Source organism: Schistocerca nitens, chromosome 2, assembly GCF_023898315.1.
Source record: "Schistocerca nitens isolate TAMUIC-IGC-003100 chromosome 2, iqSchNite1.1, whole genome shotgun sequence".
Lineage (NCBI taxonomy): Eukaryota > Metazoa > Arthropoda > Insecta > Orthoptera > Acrididae > Schistocerca > Schistocerca nitens.
The window spans coordinates 478244773-478255186 of record NC_064615.1 but is presented as its reverse complement, the minus strand read 5'-3'; the positions used below and the strand labels follow the sequence as shown (position 1 = coordinate 478255186).

General features: G+C 41.4%; 1 protein-coding gene across 2 annotated transcripts in view; it reads left to right on the top strand.

The window, feature by feature from the left end:
* The first annotated feature begins 9020 nt into the window (after positions 1 to 9020).
* Positions 9021 to 10414, top strand: part of LOC126234448 (sialin-like) — a 152482-nt gene continuing 151088 nt past the window's right edge. For both annotated transcript variants that reach the window (XM_049943144.1, XM_049943143.1), the window contains exon 1: positions 9021 to 9064. In XM_049943144.1, the coding sequence (XP_049799101.1) occupies positions 9058 to 9064 (7 nt within the window). In that variant the 5' untranslated portion in view covers positions 9021 to 9057. The remainder of the gene's footprint in view (positions 9065 to 10414) is intronic.

Sequence of the window (10414 nt, the reverse complement as noted above, 5' to 3'; positions counted from 1 at the left end):
TCTGGCTAACAGAGCAGTTTAGAGTCTAATGCGCTAATGCAACTATAACTGTCCAAATTAAATGTTTAAGTGAATGCTCGCCATAATTTGATGGTAATGTTCATCAAACGCCACGCTAAATAATGGTAGAATGTCTGTCCCGCGGCGGCACGTGAAAATACGACATACGCAAACTGAAGATAGATCATTAAAGTCATCCCAGAATTAACACTTCACTCGAAAATGATTTCATGGTTACGCGTAACCCGAGTAACTTAATACGGCATCCGAGGCTGTTTATAGCAATGATACCGACGCGACGCGACTCCCGACACAGATGGTGTGCTATTCAGCGTCTGGAGAGAACTGGGGCCTTGCTTCCTTGCGCAGCGTTCTTATATATAAAGCCGCGGTGTGGACGGTAAGGGAACGCCTGATCAAATCGGCTCTCCCAACTAGCCGCTGGGCTAGTAATGCACCACTTTAAGTTATTGAATAAATCATCGCTTCCTTTGCTGATGGCCGATGAAGCTCTCAATTTAAATGTGCAATCAGCACGCAGGTAAGTAATCATAATAAAAGTCTGACGTGGCTAAGTAAAATATTTTGGGCGAGAGAATTAATTTAATTACACTACACGCAGTAGACGAGCTCTGAACTTGCCCTTTGGAGATACGCTATCGTTATAGTTTTATAGTTATTCAATTGAAACTTCTCACATGTTTATGATTATAGCGGATCTCCCTTCTACTTAAATTTAAACATCCTAGCCTTATTTATTAGCCTACCTAATCTATCTTCCTTCCTTAATTTTTAAGACAAAAAAACCAGAAAATGATGAATTTCAACTAAAATCTTAATTTGTGAGATCCAAAGTACTGTTTCTATTAAATTATTATGAAAAAGGAATCTAAATATAAATTTTTAAGTCTCTAGCTCTTTTCTGTTGCGCCAATGATTTTTACAGAAAAACGTCCAAATTTCGAAAATGGTTAAAGTTATTGAACTGATATTCAACACATATTGATTTAGTATTACTCCTGATATGCTAGAAACGTTTCAGGTAATTTACTTGATTTTTAAAGTATTGCGCAACATTTATGACGTCAAAGCTAGTTACAGCGGACTAGGCTGGCACACAGTGGAAAGACTGATGAGAATTTTATACGGCGTGAGTAGGCTGCTTCCCTACATCACCCTCTACTTAAATTTTTTTTGAATGTTAATGAACGTGAAAAAAAATTAATTACAAAAAGGGAAGCAAGAGTACAGCTTAACTCCCTATGAAAATTAAAATTGAAATGGAAACATAGAAATATTAAAAGAAAACTGATTACCTACTTTAATTATTTAAAATTGCTGGCATGTTCACTGCCTTAAGCAGCATTATCCCTCAAAATTTAAGCAAAATCAATGAAACACTTTGGCATACATATTGCCTTAGACAAAAAAACACATAAAAATATGTAAAATTATGAAAATCTTAAATCCATTAAATACATTTTTACATACACAAATTCAAAGAAAATAATACAGTTATTCATAATACATAAACAGATGATTATATCTTAGCAGTCTTGACAATTTCAGTTTTACACACATAGTTGTAGCCGCTTTGGCTGGCGTTCTACACTTCCATTCACAAGGGTAGAGGAGGGGAAGTTGCTATGGTGTGCGTCCTTCACGTTCACTCTAATTTACACGGGGAAAGGGGAGGGGTCACTGTGAGTTGTGTCCAAGTCACTCCACGCTTTCACGCAGCTACCAGGCTGCCATTATCTGGTTTGTCCTGTAGAACAAACAAAAAGAGTGCCTCAGACTCTGTTCACTTAATATCTAAGGGTGGGTCACAATGAAATGGGGATATATATACATTTTATCTTTCAATATGTTACTGGAACAAAGTTAACAGAACTTTTTCAATTTTACTCTCGCAGTTCCTTAACTGTCATAAAATCGGTAAACAAATGGCTCAAAACGCCGTTAGTCACGTACTAGAGAAAATTTATGCTCAACGCATACAATCATAAATCCTATTTAATCTCAATTTATTATTTCTGGGCTGGAACACTGACCATTCCTGTTGTAGGCTGTCCAAGAAAGACGACAGCAACGACAGTGTTAAACGTTAATTTTTGTACACTCAGCTGACAGTGTCAGGGGATTAGTGCTTTAATGTGAAGAGGCTTTCTCACTGTGACGTGACGTGTTTTCATTAGGCATATTGCGGATGTTATAAACTCTTACAATGTCTCGTGGCAGAAAAAAGTGCCTCGAAGGCAGTCAGTATAGGAAAAAGGTGAGCTTTAATAGAAAATGTAAAAACGAAACTGAAATTTTCATTAGACACATTATTTCAACTTGAAGAAAATTTTGATCAAGATGAGCCATGCGAATACAAAACTGTTCCAGTTCAGTCTATTGGCTGCACATGTCACACTCAAATAATCAGTTATGTAGTTGATTCTGATCCCGCAAAATGGCTCGACAAAATAGACTATTTTCTTGGGACAACTTAGTCGCAGAGATCTCCCAGAAAAAAATAATTGAATTTTAGAGGAATCCTAAGGATCATTACAATGTCGCTTCTAAAAATTACAATTACAATTTTTTTATTCAAAAAGTGCAGGACTGGTTTTCTGTTTATGCTACTTTCGAACATTAAAATAATACTTACTTGAGATGGTTACATTAACTGGCGTTACATTTCCGAGACATTGGCTAGCCACGGTAGGTTCCAAGTGCACTTATAATAAATAGCACAAAAAGTGGCTGGAGCTCTTCAGAAGATTATATGGCAATAATGTCGATGCAGGAACTCTGCAGATATTAAATGCGGAAATCCAGCATTGGAAAAGTGCATTCTGTTGCCTTACAGCAATTATGAACTATTTGGAAGGCAATGTCTTCCTTAAGAAGATTTCCGACAAACTTTTTACTCTCAACAGTGTGTATTTCTTAAAGCTGGTTTAATTATTTTAAAAATTTGATTGAGTTTTAGGTGGACAAATAAGGAGAATATCTCGTGGTGAAAATATGTTCGTCACTGTCCGGAAAAAAATTCAAAAGAAACAATTTACATTCTCTATCAAGAAATTATAAATAAAATATTGTCTTTATTGAAAGCTGCTAAAAACTATAGTATAGTTTTTGACTGTATACCACATATTTCTGGTGTTGAGCTGATGGCAGTAACACAGTATTCCGTTAATATGAATTCTACTGATGTTGATACGTGTGATATAAATACAGGGTGTCCATAAGTAAAGTTCCAGTTTCAAAACATTGTAGAACGAGAACACTGCCCAGAATGACGTCAAATTTGAACAGCACATTATTCACACAGGGGGAAACGGCATGGAACAAAAAACAATCAACTAAAATTTGACCAATAGCTGGCACTGTAAGCGTCACAATATGCACACCAAACAGACGCACGGCAGACGGCTGTTCCTGAGTTTGCGTCTGAGACGCCCAACGTGACTGTCTCCACGAAGGATCGTGCGCTGCTGGAAAGCTCTTTTTCAAGAACGTGACTGTGCGCCAGTAGCCCTGCAGAAGTTGCGGACAGGCAAGGCTCAAGGGTATGAAAAGCATTGTTCCGGTGTCTGCTAAGAGCCTGGAGAAAATGGTTAAAAATTCTAAAAGACACGTTCTTTTTAAGTGCAGTGTGTCAGATGGAGGAAAGCAGTCGGAGATGTGGCCACAGCATTCCAGGAGGAGTTGAGCGGTGATGTGCTAACCTGCAGTGCTGGGGGAATTGCTCGAATGTTGGATACAGCTGCGAGCACGGTGCATAAAATCGTACGAAACATCCTGCATTCTATCCATACAAAGTCATTCATTTTCAGGAGTTGCTCCTGCTGACCTGCCAGCAAGACAAACGTTCGCACTGTAATTTCGTGCTCTCATGGAAGTCGACAATGAATGGCCATGGAACATTTCTTGGCCAAACGAGACTCATTTCCATCTCTAAGGGACATGTCAGTACGTAGATATGCAGAATACGGACAACGGAAAACCCGCACGCACATCAAACGGTGCCACTTTATTCTGCAAAGGTGACTGGCTGTGTGATGCGGATTGACGGCATTGTTTATCGCAGGACAACATTTTTTCGAAGAGTTCTGTTACATGTACGTCACTGGTAAACGCTATGACAGTTTTTCCGTACCGGCGTCATTCCAATCCTTCAACGGCGTGGATCGGTAGGCAGGATCATTTTTATGCAAGATGGCAGTCCTGCTCACATTGCACAGCCAGTGAAGCGGGTGCTGCATTTCGGAAAATGCTAGCATTATCAGCCGTCATTTCCCTACAGCCTGGACATCCGGACCACCTGATTCTAATCGGTGTGACTTCTGGCTGTGGGGTTATCTGAATGATGCTGTATTCAGCTACGAACCTAGCCAAACTGAAGGCATGCATTGCCAACGCAATCTGAACGTGACCCCTGAGACACTCTGATCTGTTGTGGAACGTGCTTCTCGATTTAAACTTGTGGGAGAAAACGGCAGACAACACGTTGAACATGTCTAGAGCCAGTCTCACGACAATTAGAAACCGATGTCATTTTGCTTTTCTTGCCGTTTTTCGTCGCAGTACAATTAAAAACTGATTTTTACCCATCCGATGTGGTACGACATTGCCGTGGTGGATGGGTTAACCAAACTAACAGTACCACAACCGTTGGCTGCCGAACAGCCACAGCCGTCGTATTACAACTAATCTATCAGTTGTAGCAGACCACATTTACGCTGAGACGCTTACAGTGCCACCTATTGGTAAAAGCTCGTTAAATGTTTTTGTTTCCTATGACGTTCCCCTCTGCGTCAATAATGTGCTTTTCAAATTTGATGCATCAAACTGGTTATTTAATTATGGACACACTGTATTAATAAACACTTTCTTGGCTTTGTATCTGTAAGAGATACATCTGCCCCCGGGCTTACAGAGGTAGTCTTAAAACAGCTAGAGGAAATGACAGTACCTATGGAGGACACGAGGGGGCCAAGGGCATGATAACGGTTCATGAAAGGCAAGAACTTACGAAAGCAAAAATGGAGTTTAGGTTTACTTCCTAAGCCATTTTATGTTCCCTCCAGTAATCATTCCCTAAATCTAGTTGTAAATGATGCTGCAAACGTATCAAGATGAACCGTTTTATTCTTTTGTTTGGTGAGAAAAATTTGTTTCTGTTTTAGCACGTACTCCAAGCTGGGCAGTCGTGAATGGTCGGTGAAGCTGCTGAGCATAAGAAGATGGGACAGTAGGACTGCCGCAGTCGCCTCTCTTAAATATCACACAGGTCTATGATCCATTGGTTGAAATAACCGACGACGAAAATAACGGACAGAATGGCTACACATGAGGCTGGCATTTTTACAAACCTTATCCGTGATTTTACGTTTCTTTGTTCAGTGGTGACATCGTACGATGTTTCAGTATTACCAGAGATATATCGAAAGCTACTGACTTAGTCTGAAAAACAACAGAGAATTTCACAAACTGCAGTGAGGACCTCAAATTCCAAGATTGCCTACTACACGGTAAGGAACTGGCAACTCGACTCGATACAGGAAACCCAACTGTAGGTAGCAGAACGTAGATACGAAAGAGACTGAACAAGAGGCTGAGAGAATTGAAAATTCAGAAATGCAGCGCAAAATGTATTTTTCTTTAAAGTACTGGCTGTTTAAATAAAGTGCTCTCAATGCGAGATTTCAACAGCTTAGAAGGCACATGGAGCTTTTCGATTTTTTAGCTACATTAGTCGTAAGTGACGTTCTAAGTGACAGTTTCCAAACTGCGCGACTGTTTTAGTCATTGACACGCTAAGGGCATAGCGTTATCGATTTTGAAGATGGACTTAAAATAGTCTCAGTGTTGGTAAAACTTGGTAGTACAACACCTGAAGCTTTGAAACTCATAACTTGGTTTTGCAACCAACGTAAGTTACCCTTAAGTATTTTGCTAATATAGCCGGTGACAGTGGTAAGTGAAGAAAGAGGTTTAAACTGATTAAAACGTATCTGAAATCAACAATGGGCCAGGCTCGGCTGTGTGTCAACTGAGCATGAACTAACTGTATAGATTTCAAAGAAGTCATATAGGAGTCTTTTGATGCCAAAGCAAGAAAAATATCTGCAATATAAGGCAAACATATGCTTGTCATTAATTTTAGTTTTGGGTTATTTAAGTAGGTCGTGCTGTTTGTTTTATGAAAATGGAAGGAGTTGATGAGAAGAGAGGGAAGGGAGGGGGCGGGGGTTGCGCTTAAATTTTTCACATGGGGCGGCAAAATTACTGAAACAGGAACTGACAGTTCCATCATATGTGACTTTTTTGAGAGCCTTAGAATGTTTGTGCGTGTTTTATTCAGCTTTTAACCATAGTTGGTCGATCCTTCTGAAAAACATTGGAGTTAAAGTTACAAGACTTTCAGATATACGATGGACTGCTGTAAAGTCTGTGTTTCAGTGTTTTAAAAAGATTATCGATGCCACTGAGGAACTTTCTGATACTTCGGAAACACAGAAATTACAGGCAGAGTCTACAGGGCCGTGACTGAGCTTCCGAATTCGATATAATCTGATCAAGAATGCAAATTTTCCTTAGGGTAGTTATGATTTTTGTGGCGACTGTGATGGACCACTTCTGTAGATGTTGGCACCGAAGGTCGGGGGTTGTCGTGAAGCAAATACAGCGTATGGTGTTTAGATCTGGCATAAAATTGATTTTTTTGTTCTCTTATTTGATTTGGTTGTACACACCATGGATGCAATACCGATTTTGCAGACACTGAGTTACATCTCACAATTCTTTTTAAAAAATCAAGATAAAGAGAGACAGAGAGAGGTTGTATACTGACATGCAGGGCATGAATCAGCTGATAACAGATTATAGTAACATATCATAGCATTTGGCAAGAATATAATACTTGCAGACTACAGAGGGAATAAGGTAAAGACTGGTACAAATACTCCAATTTGTTCTGGAATGAAATTGCAACTTAATGTTCTGGTTATACGATGCCTTCCATACACCGAATGAGTGTTAAACGATACATTGTTATGTTAACCTTACCTGATAGTGTGTAAATTTGTACAGAATCATTCCCTGAAACACAATCCCAGTCTGATACTCAAGCCACAAAGAAAGAAATGTGATTCAAACGATGTCCACAAAGTGACTTTCTACTCCGCACTGTATGTACGAGCGGCGTTCTATATGATGCAACACATTTTGTTCCTCGGTCGATTTCGATTGAAAAATGCAGAATGTACTGTGGGACATCGTGGAATATTCCTGCTTCTGCCCCTATAGTTTCCATAGGTGGCCGCGCTGTACGTAGTCTTCAAAATGGCGTCTGTAACGAAGGTGGGTTCCAAGCAGAGAACTGCCGTTTAATTTCTTTTGGTGGAAAATCAGAGCATTGGAGATATTCATAGGCGCTTGCAGAAATCTACGGAGATCTGGCACTAAACAAAAGCACGGTGAGTCGTTGGGCGAGGCGTCCGTCGTCATCATCATCATCATCAAGGTCACGCAAACCTGTCCGATCTTCCGCGTCCCCCACCACACACTTGTGACTCTTACAATGTTGTAACGTGTGGACACTCTCAGTCGAGGTGATCGACGGATCACAATCAAACGCCTCGCTGCTCAACTAGACGTCTCTGTTATTAGTGCTGACACTCTCATCCACCAGTTGTGCCTCATCCACCCTACAGCCCAGATGTCGCACCTTCCGACTTCCATCTGTATGACCCAATGAAGGATGCACTCCACGAGAAGCACGACATGGATGACAGGAAGATTACTGATGCAGCAAGACGTTGGCTCCGATGTCTACTAGTAGCGTGGCACCATGCGGGCATACAGGCCCTCCTAGTAAAGTGGCGTAAGGGCGTCGGATTGAAGTGAGATTGTGTTGAAAAATAGGGGTTTTTGGCCAAAAGAGCGGGGAGTAATATGGTGTACTGGAATCCTGAAAAAAAAACCAACCTGCTTTCAGAAAATAAGTGTTACATTACTTATTGAATGCTCCTCGTAGTAATGAAAGACACGGAAAGAAACAATACAGGATTGAGGTAATTACAGCCACGCCAGTAACAGAAGATGCGATCTCACTGGCATACATCACGGGTGAGAAATCCACGTAAGAACGCGATTTGTATTATATAGGCAGGGTGCAGCATTTATATGAGCGAATGGGGTGGCGCAATGGGTAGCACACTGAACCCGCATTCAGGAGGACGGTAGTTCAAGTCTCCGTCCAGCCTTTCAGTTTTAGGTCTGCCGTGATATCGCTAAATCACTCCATGCAAATTCCGCCGTGGTTCCTATGAAAGGACACAGCCGATTCCCTTCCACATCCTTGAAAACAATTCGGCGGCGCGGGATTAGCCGAGCGGTCTAGGGGCGCTTCAGTCATGGACTGTGCGGCTGGTCCCGGAGGTGGTCCCTCGGGCATGGGTGTGTGTGTTTTTCCTTAGGATAATTTAGGTTAAGTAGTGTGTAAGCTTAGGGACTGATGACCTTAGCAGTTAAGCCTGTAAGATTTCTTACACATTTGAACATTTTTTGAAAACAATTCGTGCTTGTGCTCCGCACCTACTGCCATAATTGTCTTCATTCTTTTTTCTCTCTCTTTTGGAATTTGCTTGGGGATCACAGTCTACTGTCAGTACGCAAAAGACCTTCAAATTAATTAATGATGAAACGCTATTACTAGGTTACATCATGTATTAAAATGTGTCCTCTCTAAGTTGTGTCACTGAAAAAAGGTCGGGGACACCATTAAAAGAGCTGGCGAAAAATCTGGATTCTACCGTTCATAGAATCCAAGTGGTTAAAGGAACCTTTTACATTTCTATGCGATCCATTTGTGATAGCTACGTGGCGTTACTGTTTCTCTACAAAAATCCGCTATAGTCTAAGCTATTGTCGCCTTGTTGAGCTTATTAGCGGCTTAGAGTCACCTTGACAACACAGCCTTATTAAGCGATAAGATAGCCGACGGGTTGTCAGGCAGTCTTAAGACGGGAAAGTGGCGTGCGGTGCGCTGTGGCAGCTATGAAGCGTGAGTATAACCTAACAAAATAGGTTACTAGTTAAGTAGAAGCGCATGCTGTAAATAGTGATCATGATGGATGCTGTCAGCTTTTAGAATTACAGAATATTCAGTACACTATTATCCTTTCATTATTTTCCAATAACAGCCTTCACCAATTTAATACAGTGCTGTGAATGACTGCTGGAGCGATAATAACGTCTTCGGATAGATAACAGCCAGATGTGTTATATTTCTCGTCAAAACTTTTCAGCGATACACATCAATGCTCTTTGTGCCCATCTACTTACCTTCCTCAACAGGGTACTTAAAAAGTCGAAAACCATTAGCTGTGGAGAATCTTGAAACTGGCGAAGTTTGCAGGTGAAATGATGGGTGATCTGTCCGTCGGATGTAGACATTAAGATTGGATGCTCTAGATGCTATACGAGAGAAGTAGTTTACTTGTGGCATCGAGTTTCCTCCTCTTCTTCTTCCCTTTCTTTGTGTACTTATCCAAAATAACAAATACATAACACTACAGATCAAAAAAACTCATTACCGTTATCCATACTATGGAGATATCCCCTTGGGGGTTTTAACGGACAGCGGGGGAAGTAACGGAAGTGCAGGACAGAATTGTCGGATTTGCAGCGCGTATTGTATAAATTCGAAGTCAAAATAGTCCAACACTCAGGGAATGAGCGTAGAGAAGTGATGCAGAAATCCTGCAATGGGCCATGTACATGACTCTGTTGCGTGCTGGTAGAGTGTGACATTGGGTTTGCCTTGTTATGGATGAAGGGAAGGGAGATGATAGAACACGGGTGCACATAGCCTAAACAGCACTTCAAATGGTTCAAATGGCTCTGAGCACTATGGGACTTAATATCTGAGGTCATCAGTCCCCTAGAACTTAGAACTACTTAAACCTAACTAACCTAAGGACATCACACACATCCATGCCCGAGGCAGGATTCGAACCTGCGACCGTAGCGGTCGCGTGGTTCCAGCCTGAAGCGCCTAGAACCGCTCGGCCACACCTGCCGGCACTAAACAGCACTAAGAGGATCGCTGAGCTTAACGTTCATATCCGACGGGCGGATCACATCAATAACGTCAAACCACCTCACTTTATGAGACATTACGCAGATGTTTGGAGTTTAATCCAGAACATTGGCGGTAAGACTGGTGATCAGGAACTTCGCATAAACACCTCTCCGTCCCTCACCGGCTCTACGCTGGCAGTGACAATTTTCCGCCACGTGGATTCGAAGAGGCTTACGTCCGCGTCGAGTGCCATGGCGCAGGCGTATGCTAGCGACGTCGGCTACGGAGGCGGATGCGAATTATATGGGACTTACAATAAGGAGGACCTAA